This window comes from Aethina tumida, chromosome 2, assembly GCF_024364675.1.
Source record: "Aethina tumida isolate Nest 87 chromosome 2, icAetTumi1.1, whole genome shotgun sequence".
Classification (NCBI taxonomy): Eukaryota; Metazoa; Arthropoda; class Insecta; order Coleoptera; family Nitidulidae; genus Aethina; species Aethina tumida.
Genome location: NC_065436.1, coordinates 26,817,864 through 26,845,389, shown reverse-complemented (window position 1 = coordinate 26,845,389; position 27,526 = coordinate 26,817,864). Strand labels below are relative to the sequence as shown.

Here is a 27,526-nt window from a genome sequence, read left to right as displayed (position 1 = left end):
ACTATAATAAATGCGTTCATTACGTTTTATTATATTTTTAAATTATAAATGTGTTGGTAATATTTTTATTAACGACCACATAACAAAAATTGGATGAAAGTTACGTATTTAAATTAAAATCACACAAGCCAAAGTTTCAGGATAATTTTTGGGTGCAGAGTCTTAAAGAACCACAAGATTTTACGTATCAGCAATAGTTTTTGGGTTCTTGCCGATTACAACGTTGATAAATTACCACAATTGAGTTTTTTTTTTATTGGGTCAAAGAGGGGAAAATCTACAAGACGCCTTCTGGTGGAAGTCGAAGGCAGTGTTGGACTAACCGACTAAAAACCCCTCTCCGGGCACCGATCCGAAGATCATGGCCTAACAATTGAGTTGTTCAAAATTATTTTGAAGAGGATAATTTGGATGTTATGGTGTGGCCAACTAGATCGACGCATAAGAAATCTGGAAGCCGCATATAACCTTCAAGAATTAGCTCAACAGTTTCAGAGAGAAGGGAACAATGTACCTCAAAACTTGATCCGCTGGTTGATACAATCAATGCCTCAATATTGCGCAGAACTACGAAGAAGTAGAGGACATGATCACTAGTAAATATAAGGATATCTTTAATTTTTCGTCATTTTATAGTGCTAATTTGAATATTAGTGCATATTTATAATATATGAACTACAAACGGAATGTAAACATTAAACAATTAGTATAATAATTATTAAAGGCAAAAAAAAATGAAATCTTGAATTAACATACAGTTAAATGTATATTTAATTAAATAAAACTTAACAATAATAATAAATTGAATTATTAAAATTAAAATATAAAATATAAAATATAATATTATACATATATTAATATAATATATTATTAATCAACCAACAATAATTAAAAACATGATTTAAAATAATATTTATAAAATTTATACCAATTTATTCACAGTTATTTTGAAATTTTTGAAAGGTAAAAAATTCAACAGAATTTCTCAACCTGTTATTTGGATTGAACTGAACATTTGAATTGATGGAGTGAGTACTTCTTCAGAAGGACACACAGGTCTCATTATTCAATTTAAATTGCAATTCTGCAAAATGCGATACAGGCTTAGGGAATTTAGTTTGGATTATGTTCATTTGTCTAAAATTATTTTCTTTAATAATTTTGATATTTAAGAAACGAAAATAAGGGTCATTGTAAATGATTTCGTAGTTCCCTCCAAACTTTAGACATTCTCTAATTGCCTAATTCCCATAGTTCACTGTCGCAATTGTTTAACACATATTTTACATACGAAATGTGGAGCCCAAGACTTATCCTCGTCTCCCAGATTAAAGTATTCTAGATAAGCCCTACTCACAATGTCCAACAACCATTTTGATGTCAAGGATTTTTCAACTGTTCCTGGGTACTGGATGTATATAGAATCCTAAATAGCCTTTAAATTTCATCTATTGAATCTGATTCTTAAGATAATTCCGCTGACTCCTTGAGATATTCAGGTCTTTTACGAGATCATTGACTTCTTATTGATTAAAATGCTAAAGAATTATTTAGTCTATTTCAACGATATTATGCTTTTTTTATTGAAATTGGATGTTTCTGTACCCTCTTCCGAAAGCGCAGGAAGTTAATATTTATGAAACAAACGGGAGTAATTGTTATGGTGATGGAATGATTCCCTCCGAATTATTGATATTCCAATTAACCTGTATCCTAAAAACTGAAGATGATAAACAGAATTTGATGGCATTTTTGCACATCAAAACATACAAATTCAGTTCTTTGTTTTCCATCACCAAAATAAAGAATAATCATTTTGTTGGTCTTTATTATTAATATAACGTACAATCATTTTTTTATTTTAGTCCAAACTCACCAGCAAAAACTTTAACACAAAAACTAAAATTTCCACTTGATTAAAGTTTAACATGGGCAATTAAGCACATTATAACTTGCAATTTTCCGCTTAATTTTTGCCACACACAACATTGTTACATCGGTTTTACGATGCCCTAATCCAGATTTTAACAGCCCGGTTGTTTTATCCGGAAACCCATCACGACTGCACTTAATTTAATGTTTCATTTATGTGCACTTCCGGACACATCCGTTCCGATAAAATCCGGATGCGAATGCGGCGTCAGGTGGGACGACACGCTGTATTATTTAATGTTGCGGCCATGGAAATGGACGGGTCAGCGGAAAAATCGAAACAACAAATCGGCAGCGACGAGTCTGTCGCGCTATCGATTTTACTATTACTTTTACAATTCTCCGGGAAATGGAACCGGCTCCGCAGCCATCTCCATTCATAACTGACGGCGTGACAACTTTCAGTTTTTACATCCAACATCGCGTCGCTATTAGGTATTGCAAAAAAAACAAATTTCGTTGAATGAGGTGCCATTCAAAATGGTAAGTAATATTTACAGTGTAGCGAAGATAATGACACAGGCGCCGAAACGTTCAAAATAAAAGGAGACAAAATGAAAATGGTCCGACAGCGCAAACTTTCCTGGTAATCTTGAGCACACTTTAAAGCGATTATAATTGTAGCAAGAATGTTTTGGAGGCGGTTAAGCGGGGGAAAAATTTATAAACAAATTTCACCTTTGTTCTTGCCGTCTTTTTCCGGCGTATAACGACCGCAAGGACTCCGCGAACCGTTTATCTCGATGACATTCTATTTCGACTTCATTGTTGTCGATGCCTTTCCCACATGTATAATGAGTCAACGCTGCTCTAAAACTAATCGTTGTTTTTTATTTTATTCTTTTTTAATCTTTTGACGTGACCTACTTCTGTTGGAAATTCCGTGCCTTTGTTTCGTTTTTGCTCAGTTAAGCTGAACAAAATATTTAAATCAATATGGGGACTATGAAGAAAAACTTTAAATAAAGAAGTTCCATCCATAAAACGTAAAATAAATGTAAGACGAGCTTGAGAATTTTAAAAGATTAAAACCATCAGGAAATTTTTATAATTTTACATTCAATGTGGAGTTGGGAATTATTTATGAAAGATAAATACTTGAATTTACCATAATTCAAATGAGATATCAAATTTCAAAAAAAATTTGGTATATTTGTCTGTCAGCAAGAAAATATTTTCAGTATCTTAAAATATTATTTATTAAGTCACTAGTATATAATAACATAGAATAATAACAATGGTAATAATGATAATGATTATAATAATGGAAATAATAATAATGATAATGATAAAACGATACGAAGGATAATACTGATATTAACCATCATAATGATATTAATAATAATAATGGAAATAATGATAATAATAAAATTGATAATTATGGAAATATCGATAATATTGATAATAACGATAATAATGTTAATAATGATAATAATGATAATAATGATAATAATGATAATAATGATAATAATGATAATAATGATAATAATGATAATAATGATAATAATGATAATAATGATAATAATGATAATAATGATAATAATGATAATAATGATAATAATGATAATAATGATAATAATGATAATAATGATAATAATGATAATAATGATAATAATGATAATAATGATAATAATGATAATAATGATAATAATGATAATAATGATAATAATGATAATAATGATAATAATGATAATAATGATAATAATGATAATAATGATAATAATGATAATAATGATAATAATGATAATAATGATAATAATGATAATAATGATAATAATGATAATAATGATAATAATGATAATAATGATAATAATGATAATAATGATAATAATGATAATAATGATAATAATGATAATAATGATAATAATGATAATAATGATAATAATGATAATAATGATAATAATGATAATAATGATAATAATGATAATAATGATAATAATGATAATAATGATAATAATGATAATAATGATAATAATGATAATAATGATAATAATGATAGTAATGATAATAATGATAACAAAGATAAAATGATTGATAATAATAATAATATTTAAAAAATAGTAACGTAAGAAAATGGAGCATGAAAAAAAAGGAAAACTCCCAGAATCTACGCTGTTATGACATTATGAAAAAAATTTATTTTATTGAATTATAGATATGTATTTTAGGATAATAAATACCAAATTAAAACACGATTGAACCAAAGGCGACAGAAATATAAAAAAAAAACTTTTGATTTTTAAATTTAAAATCTTCTCAGGAGAAACTTTAGATTTTAGATTTTCTTCATCATTGAACGTGTTTCGAAATTTTAGCTACTAATTTTAGAAACATCTTGAATATTTGTTGTGGCTTAGAAGACACTGTTTTTTTGAAAAGATTGAGCAAGTTTTATTGTGGAAATCGACTCTTTAATATTTCCAAATGTAATTACGCCGTCATTACTGAAATTATATAAATAAACAAATATTTATTGTTTCCGTCTTACGTAGGCCACTCAGTATTTTTTTAAGCAAGTTATCAGTGAGCATATTCATTTTCATAATATTTCAAATTAAAATAATACAAATGACAGATATAACACAGTGTGGTCATACCATCGATACAATCAAGTAATTGCAAAGCGAAAAGTGCACGTTTATTTTCTTTCACAATTTACTCGCAACGGATATTTCAATCGTAAAAACAAGTAACAAAGGCTTCTCTCTGTTTATACACCCACACAAAAATGACTAGACTGTATTTTTCTAAAACTAAACCTCAATAAAAACTTTCATAACTGTAAAACTTTTCGAGCACTCTCCTGCGTTTACGTGCATGGTAAACTTTTTAAGAAATTGCTAAACGCCTACGTTTATCAGAAATAATTGACTGGGGTTTGCAATCACGAAAGCTTGAACTTTCCACATTTTCCATTTTCAATTTAACGACCTTATTAAGCCCCATCAATAAGCTAAACTAAACAACTTTTTTTTATCGGACTGATTTCTAAGCGGACGATCTCAAAGTTGGAGGATGTAAATCGACTGGCAAATTTTCAATTTTATCTTATTGACCATTAGAAAGTTTAAATTGAATTTCTCTTATGTAAATTTCCGCAGCCATTTCGCAGTGTCCTATCGGCATTAACATCAAAAGTAATTTTCCCACAAGTAATGAAAATAAACACAGCAATTAAGTGAAAAAGTGCGTTATTACCTGAACTAGAAATTCAAGTACATGTGGACTACGTTTTCTAATGTAAAAGTTTGAATTGGTTATATTTCCAAAACATTAAGCATGCCATCAAGTTACACGGAAATTTAATATTGACTTCGAGCTCTACTTTCCCTTTATACGATATAAAAGCGAAGAATCAACTTATCAAAAGGAACGGAGAACTCTTGGGAAACTTTCTTTGGATTATTAGCAGTCATGTGTTAATAAACCAAAATTTTAATATATAATAAAAATAAAATAGCATAATATATGTTGATGGTGGTTAATTATAATTTATTGATTATCACAACAAAGCGAGTCGTAAATAAATTATTTAAATTGTGGTACAAAGCTGTCAATGTTGTTTCAATAATTCCTTTTAAATTAAATAATTACGGTCGACCCGATTAAAATAAAATAAGGAATGCACTCAGCGATCGAATTGGCAAGGTTTTCCGTCCGTTTTATCTCAATGCCAAATGTGGGTCAAAAGGTTAAGGTTTTATTATATATTTTAAAAGCAACGGAATTAGGTTGAATTCAATTCACAGAAAACGTGCCTTATAAAAGCCAGCGTAAGACTTTATACAGCAATGATTAATTTAAGAATGTCCTCTAAATAGTGTTAATAAATTTCCCCATGAATAACGAAATGTCATTCGAAAGTTTTATCGACCTTGATTTTGACACTGAGCCAAAATAATTTGCATGTTTCAATATACGTAACTTGTTGTCAGACTTTGCGTCTGATGTTACTTATTACGTTGTCAACAGTGTTTGTAAATATGGATATGTTAAATTCCTTTTACTAAACGATTAATAGAACAGGGTTAATTTAATCCACAAACAAGGGTTCAGTTTGACGTTGTATGAATTATGTATTGATTATTTTATGTGTGTTGTTATTGCGGCCGTCTCAGCAAAGAATATAATTTAAAACTTGTTTCGAAACTTTGTCATTCGCTTCTCCAATTCACCTATAAGTCGAATCCACTATGAATAAAATATATTATTATAAGCAGACATTTGAAAAGTTCCTAATTCGTTTGCCGTCATCGCATCAACATAATTTCCCTTACAAGATTTATTCAACCACGTTTGTTTTATCGTTTTTCGGTTTTGCCAAGAAAATTGTATCATGTTGGTAAAAGCGGTTTTCGTAATAATGCCGCAGAAGTCGACAGTGAATTTTCTTAGTTGCAAAATCACGAAAGCTCTTTATCATCCATCATGCACCTTACTTTCAGCGAGTGCGTCTCACAAAGCGTTACAATTCAATTTTCTTTTCACGAAATATTTACATTAGTCTATTACTAAATGAAATGTAAAAAGGTAATTTGTTAAAAGGTTTTTAATTATTTCTAATAAATGAGTTTTCATGGATAAAGTTCTTAAAGATTTACATTTTAATGAAGATTATGAAATCTGAAATGAATATAAAATAATTAATGTGTTTAAAAGATAAAATAATTGACAACTTTAAGAACTTAAGAGCAATTAATTGTGTGATGTCTTTAATTAAGTTTTTTGTAGGAAATGAAAACGAATAATATTTTACCGGTAATTTTATAACGTTAGAATTTATGTTTTTTCATTAAATATAAACTTTACAACACATAAAAATGATTATTATGCATGTAAAACTAGCAAATATTAAAGAAATAAATTAACAATTATACAATTTAAAATTGTAATATTTATAACATATTCTACATAGAATTATTTAAAAAATTTTATTTTATGTTTGAATGAAAATAAAGCCACTTTAAAAATATAAAATGTTACATAAAATGTTCAATGAATTAAAATACATTGAACAACCAATTGCTATCATTTTTCTTTTTTTTTTAATTTTAACAATGATATAAATATGAATTGTAATTTAATATATATATATATATATATATATATATATATATATATATATATATATATATATGTATATATATATATATATATATATATATATATATATATATATATATATATATATATATTATATTATGGTGAAACAAAATTTCAAATTTATTATATGTATTTAATATTAATAATAATATTCTTGAAAATGAAAATTATAATTAAAAAAGATCGAATTCAAATTTTTATTTTACAAATTTTTGAATGAAAAAAAAAACAACTTTAATAACCTAAAATATACATTTTAAATAAAATGTCAAATGAATTAAAAAGAACTTTAATAATTAATACAATTTATTATATTTTTCAATTAATTAAATTTTATAATTTTTATACTGTAAACATTAAAATAAATAAACTAATTATCATTTTTAGTTTTTTAACTTAAATTTATATTTAAATGTAAATTTCTCAATTTTTTATTTTAATTTAGACAAAAGGTTCGTAAAATATTTTATGAATTTAAAATTAATAAATATTATAAAGAAAGGAAAAAAGAGTATTAGATAATCAAAAATTACAATTTCTAAATTTATCATTCATTTTGATTTTATTTATGTATTTTATTCCTAAAAATGAATATTATATATTTTAAACTATAAAATAAAAGTTACTTTATTTATTTAAAATAACTAAATATTATAAAGAGAAAAACAAGAAAATTAAACAATGTAAAATTTATTATATACCTTTTAAATAAATATATTTATATTCAAAAATGACAATTATAATTAAGAAATATTGAATTCAATATTTTTATTTTTTAAATATTTAAAAGAAAAAAAATCTTCTATAACATTATAATATATAATAAAATGTTCAATAAATTAAATTTCAGTAGGATTTGATACTAAATTATAATTTTATACAGAGTGTCTCAGAATATGTGAATTTCCCGAATTCAGATACAACACATAAAAATAATAGGAAGCTTGTTAGGCTCTCCAGAATGCTCCAACATTAGTCCATATTTTTGAAATTAATCATTTCCAATAAGTTTCCTCGATTGTCTATTGGATTGGCATAGACTAAACTTTTTAAATAGCCCCACAAAAAAATTCTGATGGATTTAGGTCAGGTGATCGAAAAAGCCAAGCCTCTGGTTTATTCTAAAGTAAAGGTAGCAAAGTAGATGAGAATATTTATTATCAATTCATATCAAATTATCAAAAAATTAAAATAAATTGCGACAATTTACCCACATTTAATTAAAATATAAGAAAAAATTGAACTTTGACTCCCATTTTTCGTTACGTATATGCACTTAGAAATAAATAGTAAACATTGTACAAAAAAAGAAAGAAGGAAAATTAAATTAATTTTTATTCATTATATGGATCGTATAATAAATAACTAACAACTCAACTTCAATATTCTTGTTTCAAGGTTATAAAGAAAAAGAAAACAACTTTAATAACTCTAAGTATACAAAAATAAAATATTACTTACTTATACTTCCTGGAAAATTGCTTATTAAACGTACATTAATTCAGTTTCTTTAATTAGAGCGTTTTCTTTCTTTACATTCATTTACCAAACAATTCCTTTAGTTAGATCGTAGGTAAAGTACGCGTACACTAATTGACATTAAATGAGCACACAAATATTGGTACATTTTCGAAGTGATAATGACATTCAGTGTTCACAACGTCACGCGTTTCTTACATTTCGTTTATTGAAAACGTCCCATAAATCAATTGAGAATGGCTCTATATTTCCGCATTTGGATCTAAAATCAATACGTGGCTAGAATAAATGCCGTCGGTTACAATAGCATTTTGTTGTTGTTTTCATACGTGTTTGTGTTTTATTTATAAAGTTTGAACATATATGCATGCACATTTCGGGGTGGCTTCGAATGTAGTCGGTTTTTTGCGTGTTTTCAGTTTAATTGGAATTAAACAATAACGTTAAATGTGCAGAAAACATTGGATTTTATTTTTGCCGTTTACATTTTCCAAACGGGAAACACTTGAGTGCATGAGTAAACGTTTTATTAGATAAATTGTTATCATTTTCTTCAAGCCACATTCGCCTCTTTGTTCACGTCAACACTGCGGATACTTAACCATATAAAGAGCATATTGCATTTATCATATAAATGGGTCTGTGTAATGGCAATAATAGTTTAACCAGATTAAATTCCACCCCAAAGTTAATGAACGAACTGAATTCGTTATTTTTAATTATCGTCGTATTTAAGTAAATGTTAATTTTACCGGAGGAATAAAATATAAACTTGCTTGAATGAGACAATGGCAAACATAAACATTTCTCATAATTTTTTTGGCGCAGCCGCTAAACTAATATACTTTATCTAAAACCCTTGTCACCAGACAATCTAAAATTAAAATGGTACACAAAGCAAAATTATTATTAAGGCAAGTTTTAAAAGAAGGTCAAAACTACAAAGATAATTCACGGCGTCTTTTACATTAAAAGCGGACTCGCAAAGAAAAGCAGAATTATAACCGGGTCCCTTTTTTAACGTTTTAATTAAAACAGATTTAGATATTTTAAGAAAACAATTAATCGACACGGTTTATTTCGACAGACTGTCTGGTGCCGCGGGAGTCACGACGCAATCGATGAGTTGCACCATTAAAATTGATGTGTTCGATTTTACCCCAAAAGTCTGCTGTGCGTTTCAAATGAAAATATAAATTTATATTTTTACTACGGCTTTTATATTTAAGGCAGCAGAGATTTGATATGTAAAACGTGCCTTTTTTGTGTTCTCCTTGATCCGAATTAATCGGAACGAAAAAATCAAATCAAAAAGAGGATTTAATTTCTGTAGGCACTCGAAATGTTTCAAGTGTAAACGTTTTCTTGGAACATTACGATTGATGTTGAAAGTTTATGAGCTTTTTATGATTTGATAAAAGTTTTATTTCAACTCATATACACACAACCAAACCAAACTTATATGGAATCCCGCAGTAATTACGATAAATAGTGTTTTATCGGAAAAAAATGTGTTTAAAATAAAAAGTTGTTTATCCAAACTACTATAAAACTATGAACAAAATCGTTAAAACAATTTTATGTAGAGCAAATAACAAAAATGTGAATTTCTCATAAATTTTAATATACAGTTGTTCTGTTTTAACAGGGATATTTTAACGCGCTTTAATTATTTTTTTAACGTTAACTCATAAGTACTCAATAGGATTAAGATCCGGTGACCAAGAAGCCCACTCTAATTCAGTCACACTTCCAAACAATTTTTGATAACTCTGTTGGTATGTGGAGAAGCAACTTCAAGGTTATCCTAAGACCTGTAACAACAAAGGAATTAAACAATATCTCAGTCAGTGATAAATTAACCATTAAAAAAAGACTTGCAATTTAATTTAATTTCATTAAATTATATTGCACTATTTCTCTCAACTGGAGTTAATTTACGTCAAGGCAAAATTATCAACAAATTTCGACACAGACTACAATAATCAATTATAAACTAAATGAACATCAATTTCTTTAAAAACCTATTTTGTTTTTTCTTTACAATTTTGTGTCGAATTTCACAACAATTAATAAAATAATCACTACCTCTATTGATTGTAATCAATTAAAATTAACGTTTGATATCCTTATCTTTTAAACATATGAGCACTGATTACGTCAGCAGTTATATGTATACACGTGGAGGCGTCCTCAATTTTACCAACTTTAAAAATTTATTGTTAAAACATTTCTAGTGCAGGGGTATTAATTTATCTTCCACAGACACTCGAAACATTTCAAATGTAAATGTTTTCTCGAGTCAATACAATAAACGTTATAAATTTATGCGGCAGCTTTATGATTTGATAAAAGTGCCGTTTCGGCTGTTATAAATGAAAACAGTGTGATCGGAATTAAAACGTTGTCGAAGGAGGGCGGTTTATTCAAATCACGGCCAAACCTAGTTTGTATTTTCGCACATCGAATCGATGTAACTTACTTTTAAATCAACTTAATTGCTCCGAATTTACATTTGAATCGAGACATCCGCCGAGGAGAATTGTCGTATTTGCACAGAAACGAATTTCACTCACCCACCCGCCCGATAGTTTCAAATATAAATCTGAATATAAATTTTGGACGAAAAATATTCATCATTAGTGGTTTTTCGTGGTTCACGATGGTGGGGCGGTGCGGGCAAACACGAACGATCAATCGGCCAATAAATTGGCTCGTTTATCTCGTTGGGCTTTTTATTGAACTGTTTACTGTTTAATTCACCTGTGGCAATTAATTTTAAACGAATTTTGTAACGTGCACCGACGAATGCGTGCACGCAACCCCCAAAATTCGTGGCACATATATATAGCTTTTTCACCCGATTATCAAAAACATGGTGAAACATTTACAGGCCAAAAATCCTGAATAAATACGATTACTATCTAGCGTTTTAGCGAATTCGTTGCGTGGTCAATGACGTACGATAAACTTAATGCACACTTTTCATACGAATTATTATAATATTTTAATAAGAAGCTAATCACGAAATGTTGCACTTTGAATTACAATTATATCACAAAGCATTCGCGATAAACTTAATGAAATATGTAGTATAGTTTTTTCTTACTTATAATTGTAACTCGTTAATCATTTTTACGCTTTTCTATGTAGAGTTTTGTATTTTACTAAAATATATATAAAGACAAGAATAATTTTATTATTTATACGGGGTATTTTTTGACACATTTTTTAACCTTTAATATATAATTAATTTATTCCAATTTATTTTTAGAAAAATATTAAACAATTACAGGATAATAATGAATTGATTATACTCATTGGCACGTTGTAGTTGCTATCTCATCTCACACGAACTGAATCTGACGTCTCAGTTTATTAAAAGTCAGTGGAGGGCACTATAAATTCCTTAAGCGTCGCCCCATCATATCCCACACATTTTCGATTGGAGAAAGGTCTGAAGATCTGGGTGGTCAAGGCAGTAAATTCGTATGGAAGATTTCCAAGTTTAATGTATTCCTGGCAATATGTGAACGGGTATTATCTTACTGAAAAATTAGACCAAGATCTCTCATCACGTAGAGATAAAAATAAGGCTCCAAAAGATCATCCATATATCGCTGGGATGTTATATTGCTACTAATAAAAACTGAAGGTGACTTGCTACCATAAACAATAGCACTCCATACCATTAAACACATAGAATTACTCTCCACTGCAAAGCGAAGAATCACCTCTTTTTCCACGTCGCCGTCTTACTAGCACAGGACCATCGTACAGCAAGCAAAAGCGTGATTAATCACTAAATACAATGTGATTACATTCCTCATTCCACTGTTGAAGTTTCATTCACCAGTCACAACGTTGGCGCCTATGGTTTGCTGGTAGAAGTAAGTCCAAAAAAGGACCTATCCTTAAGACAAAAAACCTAATACGGAGGTAAACAGATCGAATATCAATTGGCCTAGCTTCATTAATCAGCAATCATTCGAGTAGAACTCACCCTGTCCCTTATGACTAGTATCCTCTGAGTCTTCTGGAACCTCTTGCTCTATTTCTACTGCCCTCTTCACTCCATGACTGCCAACATCACATCACAGTCCCACTATTTTATCACTATCAAACTCGCTTAATTGGCTAAAATTATTCCTTCTTCGTACTCTAGTCATGTTAAACATTTAGTATAAATTACTAGATAAAACAAATTGTGACAAAAACTAAGTACTGTTTGAAATACTTTTAAAATATGAAGAAAAAATTTATTTATTTACCAAACGTCATGAGTGAAGGAAAATCCCGATAGAGATGACTTCCTTTTCGTTAGGAAGGTAATATAATTACGCCTCCGACGGTAATAAATTCGTTTCGCACGAATTAAAAATTGCTAAGTTACAGTTGATGAAATTTTAAATTCCATTATTATGTCACGTTTGAATTTAAAAGTCATGACAAGAATATAATATTTGCTGAAAAAGAGGATCATTTCTTTACATATAAATTTATTCAAACCTGTAAAAAATTCCATAAAAAATATGTTAAAGCTTATTTCTTCATGAGCTTGGGATAACTTTAAATAAACGCTAACATAAATATAGTTAAATACTAATAAACATTGTAAAATAAATATATTAAACCTATCTGATAGACTGACATGAACTTATCAACTTTTTTTATCAATTTTTATCGCTTTGCTTCAATATTTTCATATTCATAATTTAAATAAACTTTTTTTATAACATTTTTATTTTATATTCGATCTGCTGGAACCTAAAATGTTTGAAACAGAATAACTTTTGATTAAACATATGCAACATGACGAAAATTACTGAAAATTGACAAAATTTGCATAGAATTTAAACTTTTATTAACCGCAACACTGTTTACGTTTCTTCCCATCGAAACGAATTTATTATCTTTTTGACGAAATATATTTTATCCGTGTATTGCCTGAATGAAAAAAATGTTTTCGTATACAGTGCACCCAAATTACCCTGTCATAATATATTTTGTTATAAGATTCTAAAAAACCTTTATTGTAATCTAAATTACTTAATATTTATATTTTTATCTCTGCAGAAAAAAGATTGAACAAAAAAATATAATTCATTATTTTTTATTACGTATGTAAAATAAATTATTATTTATTGAATAAAATTAATTAATTATTATCAAAAATTCATATTCAAAAAATTCCTGATGATATTCTAGTTACAATTACAACTTGTTAATTAAGTTTTATGTTTTACATTATGTAAGTATATAAAAATGTTTTATAGTCATATAATTTGTTTATTATATTTATATCACAAGAGTATGTTGTTAAAAATAAAAAAACAATTATTGTTTTGGCTAAAAAAATCGAACAATTTTTTTAATTTTTTTTAAATATTGTACTCTTCAGCGCATTAAAGAATATGTTTAACCAGTAAAATAAATTAAGATTAAGAGAAAACTTAATTTTAAATCTGAAAAATGCTTATTTTTGGTTGAATTTTTTATATATATTTTTTATACTATATGCTTATTTTTTCGAAAAAGTCCATTAAAAACAGCACATAATTTTTCAATTTTTTATGAATTAATGAAAATGTAACAACTTCTGTATCTTAAAAAATGAAAAAATCAATATCTTTATATATATATTTTTTTTTAAATATTTTATTTTTAAGTGTGGTGAAGAACTTGTCTTGGTCAATTGAAAAAATAATAATTTCTTAGAGAAAAATTAATTTTAAATTTGAACAATACTGATTTTTTAGGGTTTTTCCTTGAAAATGAAAAAATTTGTTTAGACTGTATACCTATTTTTTTCAGGAAGTTATTCAACAATATTTTCAATTTTTTATGAGATGAAATATTATAAAAAATATAATTTTTAATTTAGAAAGTACTGATTTTTAGAGGATTTTTGTTGAAATTTTTTTTGTTTAAAGCGGAATATTAAAAATTTGTTTTTTACCAATCAAAATTTTTCGTAAATAAATGAAAATTAATGAGTAATAGAGTATTTCAAAAATAGTGTATTAAAAAAAAGCATGAATAATTATGATAAATTTAATAAAAATTCATACAAAATTGAAAAATTACGTTAGTAGCTTATTTTTGAAAATTTTCAATTTTTATGAACTTCTTGAAAAAAAACTAGGTTAGGTTAGGATTGGTTAAGTTTTTTTTATTTTTGATGATACAAAAATTGTAAAATTTTAAAAAATTAATAAAAAATTGAAAAATTACGTTATTCGCTTTTTTTGAAAATATTTTATTTTTGATGAACTTTCTGAAAAAAAAAGTTTTGAAACCAAAATTAAATTAAAATTTTCAAAAATTCATAAAAAATTAAATAAGTATTATTTTTTTTTTTCATTTAAGGAGAAACGTCAAATATCAGTATTATTCCAATTTAAAATTAATTTTTCTTTAAGATATTTTATATTTTTCAATTAACCAAGATAAGTTCTTAATCACATTTAAAAATTTAAATATATATATATATATGAAAAAATATTGATTACTTTTTATAATATAAAACTTAAAAGTAAAATGTAATAAAAATTGCTGAATTTCTAAAAATTCATAAAAAATTGAAAAATTACGTTATCGACAAAATATTTTTTTTTTGAAAATATGCCACTATTAATAAACTTTTTGATAAAAATTGGTATATATTATATAAACAAATTTCATAAAAATTTCAAGAAAAAAACCCAAAAATCAAATTTAAAATTAATTTTTTCCTAAAAAATATTAATTTTTTTAGACGATCAAAACATGCGCCGAAAAATAGAATATTTTGAAAAAAAATGTCGATAACTCAATTTTTCGATTTTTTTGTTTTGACTGAAAATAGGTAGAGCCGTAATTCTAAACAATTACTTTTATGATCAGTGGATAAAAATGTATAATATGAAATTATTCACTTTGAATCATAAAACTTGATCATTAACTGATTTAAGCTGTCTTACTTACTGTTCCCTTTTCCTCCGACAAACCACAATCCGAGAGGATCACTAAAGCAACCCCTTTTTAATTTCAGTCGTCTTACGTCGAATGGAGGACGGCCCTTCGTTAGAGTACTCGATAGCGTCGACGATGGAGGGCAGACCGTGGGGCGAGTTCCGGGGTCGGCACGACCCGAAGGGCTGCGGTCCGCACATCCTCCGCGGTCAATTCGAAGGCAACGAGGCGAACTTCAGCTGGACGTTCGAGGGCGCCGCCGAACACGCCAGACCTAATTTAACTTTCGAGTGAGTAACCAACCGAGCCCCTCTAATCGAATTTTTATTTGTGTCACCAGATAGCGATGAATATTTCGGATCGTTTCGCAAATCCTTAAAACGTTGGCGTTCTGTTGAATATGAATGTACCGGGGGGGACGTGTGCCGCCGTGGGGCTTGCAGGGGACGTATGCATTATTGAACAGTTTCAGCGGTTTGAATGCAGGCAGTTTGAAACAAAAGTGAACCGAACTAATTAACTATTTTTGCATGTTTTATAAATGAAGAGTCACGATGCGGTAGCGAATGCTCTTTGTTAAAAATTATCATTTTTAATCCGACATAAATAAATTTAATTGATACGTAAGTATACATGTGGTCCCACCAAATTAATTAACAAAAAAACTTAATTAGTCCATATGCACGCATAATTAGGAAGTTTCAATTCGTCGTTTGGCTACCACTTAATTTGGACATGAAAGAGAACGTGCCAAAAAATGGAATGTGAAAACATTTCCGATCACAACCGGTGGCGTAACGAAAATATGTAAAATAGGCGGCTTGTATAGATGGAAAAGTTTTGAAAAGTAGACGTTTTAAAGGAAAATGAACAAATTAAGTACTAAATTTTAAATTAAACGGCGTGAACGTTTCTGGAACGGTCAAATATTACTCCGTTTTAAAGACTTTTAAACAATATTGATTTGTTCTCGTGTAATTTGTGTTTGTATTGTAATAGAAATGGCTACTGCATCGAGAATCTATTGTGTACAGGGTTTTCTAAAATATTATATAAAAAATATAACAAATATTCTCAATAAAAATATAAAATGGCGGATTCCAAAAAATATAATTTATTTATTTATTTTTCTTAATAAAAGAAACTTGCTTTACAAAAATATTTTAATATATTCTTTTAAAAACCAATTTAAAAATTATCAAAATAGAACGACTATTTTAAATATTAAATAAAATGTTTAATATTATAAAACATTTATTTATGCCCGCTACTTTATTTCTCTTAATTAATTTATGTTCCACGCATTTTTCACAATTAGTAGGAGAGAAACTGTTTTTATTTAATTATTTCTGACCACAAAAATGTAAGTGACAAAATTAAAGCGACTCAAGTATTTTTCGGTCGTATTTATATCTTTCATATATGAACATCGTGTTTACATTAAGAACAATGCCTCATGGGTAACATTTGTCGGAGGATTTAAAAAATAAAATTATTATGACCTATAAATCAGGATGTTTACAAAAGGATATAAGCAAACGGTTTCTTGTATCAAAATGAGAGGAATCAGAAACAATTAAAAAGTATCACAATTCTCAAAATAGAAAGCAACATGAAAATGACCCAAAACAGACTGCCAAATCTGTTAAAGAATGGTTTGTGGGCAGCTCAATCTCCCGATCTTAATCCAATAGAAAACTTGTGGGAGATTATGGATAAGAAGATTAGAGCAAATTACATCACAAATAAAGCAAATTTGTTCATACAAAAGATGTGAGGATGTTATAGCCAACAATACTGAACAATATATTAAATATTAGGCCATTTACTTTAGATTTCCTAATTTTTTTTATAATTTTTATGAAGAGTTGCTCTAATTTTGGTTAACGTCAATAAATAACATAATTTATATGTGTTTTATTATTCAATGGAACAAACATCAGTCTCGTAAGTATATATTGATTAGAATTAAAACAAAAAGAAAGACGCTCTAGATTTGTCCAATACTGTATATTTATAGATAAATATCTTAAAGAACATAAAAAGGGGCCTTCTGGATTTTTTACTATTTATTAATAAAGTTAAGTAAAAAGGACATTTTCAGATTTTCAGAAACAGTCATTTACATCAAAATAAGATATCAACGTCTTAAAAAAAATTACTCTGAAAATACTCCTTGCAGACAAAATCACTTAATTTGAGGCTTATATTTTAAAATTAAGCTACACTAAACTAAATGTTTTCATTTGAAATAAAAATATTGCACATATCTCAAAATTTTATAGATGTTTTTTAGATAAGTTATAAAAATGTAAAAAAATATAATTTATTTATTTAATTATTTATTACTTATATTTACCTCAAAAAAGAAATATCATAAAAATTTTTGAAATAATTTTCGAAATTTTCTTATTTCCAATGAAAATCATCATAAAAATCTTTAAAATGTTTGAAAAATATCAATATTTGCGATTAAATTATTACCAAGATTTAACCACAGTTTTGATAAATTTTATAGATATATAATATTACCAACTGTAAAACAAAGATTGCACCACTTATTGTTTATAAAATTGTAACATAATTACTAATATTCAGATAAAATGTCAATAGGTAATTGACAAAACTAAATATCTCGAAATTTATCAGAAATCTTTATATCTTTAGAAAAAACACTTTTAAAGCCGAACCAAACTAAAGTTAGGATAGGTTATGATCTCGAAATTTTATAGAAACCTGTAAAAGCTTTCACTGTTTCCAAAAAATTAAATATTATATATTTTACACGAAGTATGCAAAATGTCACAGATAAGAACCAGTCAAAATCAATTGATTTGAGACACCCTGTGTAATATAATTATAGTTAATTCTAATTTAATTATAAATAGTATTTTGTATAACTGTCTAATAAAGTATTTACTTATTGAAAATATTAATATAACATTGAAAAAAATCATGCACACCTACCTCATAATTACTAGATGACGTAGATATTGTGCATGCAAAGAAATATTGATTTACTTTTGATTTCGTGTTTTCTCGAAATCAATTTGTGAATTATTTTCTATTTTTACCGTGAAAATAAATATTTCTGCTACAAGATATTACATTAAGTTTAAAAATAATAATACTCAATAATTCTATTGAAACTTCAATATACTTTTCTAATTTATTTAATTATTTTTTCCAAATATGAATATTAAACTTACCTACATTGGATTGAAAGATACACTTTCATCTAATTAAAAGTAAAATAAATATATGCGAGGTGGTTAGATAAACACGACATTGTGGACTTTGGCACGTGTCCGGTGCATTTTCACCCCTTCGGAAAAATCGATAGGACCGCGTGTGGTCACTGATTTTTATTCAACGGACGTTTTTACGCCGCCCCCAAAGTTGAATTGCCATTCCGTTCGGAGAATTCCTCTTTAAACTTACGTGCAGCGCGAGTGGAAGGAAGGCGACCCGTTTAATTAACGGTGCCCCATTTCACGGCCGGCAGGGTGAAAAATCGACACGCCAATTGATTTTATAATGCGGTGCGAAGCTCTTCATTATTTCGGCAACGTGTTACTCTCCAAGTAATTATTAATATCGACAATTGAAATTATTAGATTTTTTTTCTTAAAGGTTTTTGTTTACAAACGGCTGCGAACTGTCTGGAAAACTTTATAAGACTTGAGGTATGAAAGGGGATTAAAACACGCGATGGTTTAATAAAAAATATTGATTGGTGCGCATTAGACAAGATACTTTGTACGAATGTGTTGTGTCTTTGAAGTTTTCAAGCACGAAACAATTTTTATGTATTCTAAAATCGATGTCTCATGTTTCCTGTTTCAATTCCAGGTTGAAGTATTACGTACAAGACAAGAGAACTACGTATGGAATAAAATACTCATATCCAGCCTCAAATGGTAAGTACTTTTATGCATAACACAGAACAACATTCATTTTAATGCCAACTGTTCCTGAATGACTTTTAAGTAAAGGATTCCAAATAGCCATTATATTTTGTCTATAAAATGTGGTATTTTCGGTTCAAGTTTTACGAGATTATTCATTTGAGGATTAATAATTCTGCTTCTGCACCATCGTCCAGTAGCTGTATCTTTTGTTTCATTTGATTTCAACTATTATATTAAGAGAACATCAAGTCTTAGTTCTGGGTACTAAAATTGTTAAATCTACCTCAAATTTTTGGAAGGAGGATTCAAAATATCAATAAATTTCATCTTGCAGATCTAGATTTTGAGATAATTCGACAGACTCCCTTTCCTACATTGCTTCTTCATCGGACGTTGATCTTTCTGTACCATCTTCTGGCAGTAAAGGAAGACTACTGAAGGATGGAATGGGTATTTTTCAAAATATTGCACAGGTTCTATTACTGAAGCTAGACTAGAATATGACCATTTATTTCCATTACTCTTATAAATACGTTTAATATTTAGGAAATAAAAATAGCAACTATTATGATGGGTCACCTTCTAGAAGCACAGGAAGACCGCTGAAAGACGGAATGAATATTTCCTCAAAATGTTCTTCTAGTCTTATTGCTGAACCTAGATGAGAATATGCTCATTTGTATGTGTTGTTTCATTTTATTTCGACTATCAAATTTAGACACCTTCGAGTTTTAGTTCTGGGTACTGAAATTGTTAAATCTACCTCAAATTTTTGGAAGGGAAATCCAAAATGTTAATAAATTTCGTCCTCCTAATCTAGATTTTAAGAGAATTCGACAGATTCCCTTTCCTACATTGCTTCTTCATCGGACGTTCATCTTTCTGTACTATCTTCTGGCAACACAGGGAAACTGGTGAAGGATGGAATGGGTATTTCTTCAAAATGTTATGCCGGTCTTATTGCTAACGTAGGTTAGGATATGTCCATTTGCCTCTATTGTTTCTATCATGGTTCTCTCCAAATAACTGATACACCAAACATTAGATACAGTCTCTTTCTCAGTGTCCTCCTTCCCACATGATCTATACATGTTTTATATACGAAATGTAGAAGTCCCCCAAAGTATGCTAAATAAGCCATTTTCATAGGTTTTCTAAATTATTTCAAGGCGTATTCTCCACATAACAAAAAATGTTTGGAAGAGTTACAAAGCTACATCTTCTTGTGAATACCTTGACTATCAAATATGTCTAGGTCAGTAGAGTATAATATTCCTTATATCTACTCAAAAATTATTCCTAAACCCATAGTCGAAATATGACAGCATTTTTGGAATCAGAACGTTAAAAATTTCTAAAATTACTTCTTTATTTTCCAGCACAAGTTTTATTTTGCTGGCCTGTACAGTTAAAAAAGCCTTTACAATACATTTTTGTAAACAACAATGTTGGGCCTGCCATTCAAATTATGAATGAAAGAAACGGGAAACGAATTTTATTCAAGCACGCACTTACATTTAAAATTAATTGCTTGACATTCTCGCAAACCATTTAATTGTCCCTCAAAACCCAGTAAATTTTTTCAATGCATTTCCTTCGCATAGGTTTTTTTATCGCCTTTAATCCAGCCGGGCGTGAAATTTGAAAATTAAACTGGCACGAACAAAACCCAGGTAATATAAATGAAGTCTTTCGAATCTTTCACGGAGCCCGGAAAAAAAGCGGCTGACATAAAGTCAACCGTCCTTTATTAAATCACCAAACCGGTAAACTTGATATCAAGTTTGCAGATAATGAAAGGATCCAGCTTGCCGGCAACTCTTGTCAGTTTAGATGATTGATCATCTTTATTAACCGGCTCTGCCGCAACAGCCTGCGAAAAGTCCCGCCTAAGGATTATTTCTGTTTCATCCTTTAATTATCCAACAACTGGAAAAGATAATCTGAATATCTACTTCGGATACGAACAAATAAACGTTGTAATTAAATGACGATTTCAACACATCCGTGTTCGAACAACTGTTTGTTTTTATTAATGAAAATGTAAACGACGTAAACAGAACCGGTCGGGCCATTAACGTCAACATCAATTTTAAGTATGCAACCACCATCTGTTGCGGACTATTAAAATGATAAGCTTTTTACGAACAAAAGCTCAATTTGAACTCGACCACGACCAAACGGACGCATCGATCGTTTCGATCATGAAACACGTATTAAGGCCGTGACGAACACACGACGTCAGACGGCAAATTGCGAAATAATTATGCAACATTTACACAAACGTTTTTCTTTTACGCGTTTGCCCACACTAATTGAATTCGCAATTTAATTGGACCGGACAAAGCGTCAGTATCATATTTCCATTGTGTTGGATCAATGCATATTTATCATGTTAATACAATACACTATTTCGAATCGTTTGTGTGGAAACAACAGTTCGAATGTTTCGCAAAATTTGCGTAGCGGTTTTCGTCCGGCATTTGGAAATCATTTTGATGGGAACGTTGAATAACTCAATAAAGTTTTTAATGCGGACTTAAATACTGTAATTTGACGCGTTCTGGGACATCGTTGCTGAATGGGAATCGTCAAAATCTGTTAAAAATTGATTAAAACTGAATGAAAAAAAATAATATTTGACAAAAGCACACACCCCATACCGTTTAGATATAAAGTTGATGGAAAATTATTTCGAAATGGTAAATGTGTTAGGAGAACCTTCTCTTTCCAAAAACAATGATTTCTGACTATTTATTTAAATAGTTTAAGATGATCTACGTAAATGACTGAAACTGAATGAATACGAAAAATCGAGAATCGAGAATCAAGAAATTATAGGATATTGTTTTGGAAGATCCTTGTTTAACCAAGATAGATAGACATAGTAGAAGCTCTAAGTATTCCATTAGATGATGAGTACAATAATAAAATTCTTTATAAAAAAAGGTTAAAAAGAGGCAATGAAGATTCATATCGAAATTGTAAATGTTTAAAAAACAAATTTAAGTGGGCTTGTTTGTTTAAAAATTTAAAGGTGATTCAAATGGACGTCGAAAAACTTCATTAACACAAGATATCGTCGTGATATAGTTTTGGAAGAATGTTTATTGACTAAGAAAGATTTAGTAAAAGTTCTAGGCATTCCATTGATCACAGTACAACGATTAAATGTTTTAGAATAAAGAATAATGAAAATTCATACGAAAATGTTGAGTGTATTAGGATCGTCTTCTTCTTCAAACACAATGGTTTTTAAATTAGCTGGTTTGTTTAAAGAATTAGAGATGATCACATAAACATTCTCTTTGTTTAAAGTTTTGAAGTTGGTCCACATAAAAGACGTTGAGAAACTGCATTAACAGAGAAATTCACGAGAATTGTAACGAAACAAAAGATATAGTTTAAGAAGAATGTCGATTGATTTATTAGACTCCTTTGATCACATTGTAATTAATATGATCACATTAAAGACATATAAACACGAGAAATCGTCGTGAAAATAAAGAATATTTATTTAAGACTTCGATTGATCTGAAGATATTTATTAGACGCTCTAGGCATTCTATTGGGCACAATGCAGTGACTAAATTTTTTGTGAAAAATCATTTAAAGGCAATGGAAATTCATAGTGAATGTGTGGGGAGAATCTTCTCCTTTCAAAATCCAAGTGGGGGACATCCAAAAAGTGTATAAAAACGAAAGATTATAGAGTAGTGAGTTTTAAAAACCTCTGTGCGTATGGGTCAGACTTTCATTAGCAATAAATCAAATTTACATTGAAACTATGGCAGCAACATTTGAAACTAACTAGAATACATAAAGAAAGATTGTGTACGTCATCAATCACATGGATCTTATAACCTTTTGGATAAATTAGAAGCATATATATATATATATATATATATATATATATATATATATATATATATATATATATATATATATATAAACGAAGAAGTATCACTTTTGATGAGATTCATCGGAGTATTATTGGATTATTATATCATACTGAAAATTTAATTTATATTTTACAATTATAAATTATTTTTTAATTTTCGTTCTATGAAATTGAACAACCTAGTATGTACTCATCCAAGGTATTGTTTAATTAGTTTATATACATTAATTTATATAAAATCCTTAATTAAGCCTTATTCAATAACTTAAGATTAAATAAAACGTAAATTTAATAAAATAAACCAGAAATATCAAACAAAATAATGAAAATAATAAACCCCAATCAATAAATTCGATTCGAAATAAACAACTTGGGTGATTGATGGTGATGGCTAGGAATTTATATTTTATTCGTCCATCTATTTCACTAATTACGACTATTGATTTGTGAAATGCTTGAATGCTATTCAAACGGTATTTAATATACTCGTCCAGTGCATCTTTGGCCCAGAATTGTGTTTACTTACTTTACGGAACTTTAAGGAGAGAAAGATAAGAACGGGTCAGAACTGGAGTGGGTAGTTTTCTTTGTGGAGTTTTATCAAATTTATTTATTGAGATACACAAGTGCAATCAAAAACTAATTACATCTATCTCTTTTTTGTTAGAGTGTCGTTTGGAACTGAGAGACGAAGAGGCAGAGCTCAGCCACCGCGACGTGGCGCATCCCCACGAGTGTCAGGTGTGGTTCCCAATTCGCGAGTCGGGTCACGGCCTGGTCATAGAGCTGACCCGGCTGAATGTGCCCTGCTCGAAGGGTTTCATACATTTCTCGGGGTTGAACGTGACGCAGCACCAGCACCTCAGGAGCCACAGGCAGACGCATCTGTGCGGCAAGCTCGAAGAGTTGCCGGATACGGACAGGCACATCTACTTTCCCGCCTCGCATACGCCGCCGTTTATGCAGGTAATTACAGTGAAAATGTTTCCATGCGGTATTATGTTAGTTCTGGTTGATTAATGGATACGACATAAATGGTAAATGAAGGGTATGAAAGGTGAAAGGATAATTACTTACACGTGGGACGTTTAATATTAATAACTAACAAAACTATTAATAAAATAATATACTAATTGTTAAGTACTTAGCTTTTTTTTAAATGGTTAAGAAGAGTAATTTTTGGATGTAGAATTCATTTCGGTTTTCAGATCTGGATTTTCAAATAATTAGACAGATAATAGTTATGTTGCTTGAAGTCTTGAAACATTTTTAAATCTGCTTCAAAATCACGTCGCTTTCTTCACCAGAAGTTCCTTCCAATAGTTCAGGAAGACTGATGAAGGATGGACCAGATACTAGGTACATCTTATTACAGGATCTATGTTAGGAAGATTCCTTTATGACTATTGTCCCCATTAATACCTTTGAAATTTAGGACTCAAAATAGTATTTACTCATGAAAGCTCAATAATATACTTATCCCAGTAAGACGAGTAGAGAGAAAATTAAATATTCCAGGTATCCAATTTAACTAGATTTGGATATGAAATATGTAATAAAACCTCAGAATATATGGTTGTCTTTTATCAGATATAAATTCTGATGCCATTTTTAAAATCAAGATTTTTTAAATAAATTCGTATTTCAAATAATTTTGTAATTTAATTTCAGGTTCACGGTTCCCCAATATTTAGCCTAACCTACCACTTGGTCGATTACTGTTACAACGTGACATTCCTGACGAAAAACGGCTCGTTCGAACTGAAACCGACTGGAGATCTACAGTGCACATTTAAAATTTATCTGCCCTATGGGAATCGCGTCGCCATGAATCTCCAAATCGGGGACAGCACGTCAACAGGTAAAAAACATCACTACAAATTAAATAAGTAAACGATTCAGGTCACATTCGTTGCCAACAGTCAAAATACATTTTCACCTCAATTTCGAGTCTTGTATAACTTATAACAATAATAATTTTTATTTTTACACATAAATCTATCAAACTTTCCGTATCTTGTAATATTTTAGCCGGTTCGTAGCTGCGAATTTCTCAATTTGTCACGGAAAGTTCAGTGTGATAATTTCAAGAATATCCGTGATTTATTTGGACGTCTTGTAAAAATTATTGGATTTTATTCTAATGAAATGGTCGAGAGCGTGTTCCAGAGTAGCGCAAAAACAACACGAATTGATATACGATCCGGACGGAGTAAAAAGGGGGATATTAAATTTTCATGTTGGCACGAACTTTTTGGCCTGCACTTTAGAGACCGGAAAGTTTTCCGAGTTGAGTCCGTATGCTTCGATACCTTTTAACGCAGAAAATATTGCATGATCAACTCTTTAATTTATATGTTGATTAAATGATTTTTGCTGCGGAAACTTTATAATAAAATTATTAGCAAATTACATTTATTTGAAATTTTCAGACCTTTATTAAAGTTATAAATTTTCTATGTACTAAACTCAATTTTACATGACTTTGTTAAATTCACAAATTTATTAATAACACAGGCCAATAGTCATTTTTCTATCTGTTCCTGCCTAATTTTTATGAATGGAGTTCAAAATAACCCGCATATTTTCTTATTTACAATTTATTTCAAAAAATAGTTATACATATATTTATTATTTATCTCTTAAAATACTTTCGTTTATAAGACTTCCCGATAGGGATTTTATTTGGGGAGTCTCACTGAAGACTCCGCCAGTCTTCGTAAATTATATGGGTATCACATGATAACTTCCTGTAACAAAAAGTGCTGTAAGTTCTTGTCTCTTTTACGATAAATTATAATATTGGTATTGGAATAAAGTCTTCTGTGAGATGTTCAGGTCTCTTAAGAGATCATTCAATTGCTGATTAAAATGTTGATAAATTGTTAAGTTTGTTACAAAGTCGCTGTTGTTTTCCTCTTCATCTTCCGATTACGGAAAAAACTGGTGAAGGATTGAGTGGGTATTTATGGAGTGGAAATTTCGTTCTGTCGTTGGCCGTTCTTATTTCCTTAGTGATTTTGGTATTTTTGACCACTGGAATCCATATTTTATCAAGCTTCAATGCGTCTTCTTTTCTGTGGAAGTTGTTTCCAGGTTTATGGATTTAAATTGCATCAATAATCATTCTCTTGTGATATCCAATTGTCGACGCAACCAGTTGTGTATTTTGGAATTTTATCTTACGATTACCATCTAACAGTGCATATTCAGCTACAACAGACTTGTCTGATTGTCCTAGAATGCAGTTTCATTTGAGTTCCTTAATCCTAGTTCCTATTGAACGTTTTGTGGTACCGATGTATACTTTCCCGCAAGAACATGATATCCGATATATCCCAGAAGCTGTTTGATAGTATCTTTAGTAAATCTGAGTGTTAAATCTTCCTTATTATGCTATTATTATGCTTAAATAGTTTATGTAGATACTGATCAATGTTCACCCACTCTTTTTACTAGGACATCCAAAAAAGGTATTTTGTTCTCCTTTTCCAATTCCATTGTGAATTTGATATTAAGTTGAGTGTTTAGGTGTTTTAGAAACTGATCTAGTTTTTCTTTTCCATGTTCCCACATCACGAAAGTATAATCTTGTATAAGCTGTCCTTGTGATGGCTTCGTAATACCCTACAAGTCATTGGCACGCTAAACTTGGGGCACCGTCGTTTCCTATGATTCACTGTAGCAAATGTTCCATACATACAAAATATTGGCCCATTTTTTTATTGGTCATCCAAACCAACACCGAAGTATGCCAAAGAAGCTCTTTTCACATTTGTTTCTGAATACCAACGTTTTATCTGGCAAATTGTAAATTTCCTCAAATTTCTATTTTTCTGGAGACAACAAAAACTGTTTAACTGTATTTAATAGTCTAAAATGTCTTCTTGTTTAAAAAGCATCTTCATGCAACCCTCTGATAGTAGACAAATTTCCAGTCCTTCTATCTTGTGGTTGTAACTCATTGTCCACCTGGTATATTGGCATGACCAGTTTGTCGATTACGGTTCCAAGCACGACTGATTACACTTTATGAGACATTTAGGTTACTTATTGTTCACCCAGATTGCCATTTTCCAAAATTGCAATTGAGCTGGCAAATTTAATCTAGAAAATTCACATTACCCACTTCTAAAGACGCACGGTGGATTGGTTTTGAATGAATTTTAATTAATTAAATTTTGATTTTGAATCTAGTTTTCTTAAGAAGTGGTATAACATTGAATACAGTAGGTTTATCTAAGAA

General features: G+C 29.3%; 1 protein-coding gene across 1 annotated transcript in view; it reads left to right on the top strand.

Moving 5' to 3' along the window:
* The window catches only part of LOC109599138 (uncharacterized), a 128,881-nt gene that overhangs the window by 42,812 nt on the left and 58,543 nt on the right, over nt 1–27,526 (top strand). The window contains exons 2-5 of the mRNA XM_049963570.1: nt 15,548–15,758; nt 19,321–19,388; nt 23,948–24,246; nt 24,952–25,141. Of these exons, the coding sequence (XP_049819527.1) occupies nt 15,548–15,758; nt 19,321–19,388; nt 23,948–24,246; nt 24,952–25,141 (768 nt within the window). The remainder of the gene's footprint in view (nt 1–15,547; nt 15,759–19,320; nt 19,389–23,947; nt 24,247–24,951; nt 25,142–27,526) is intronic.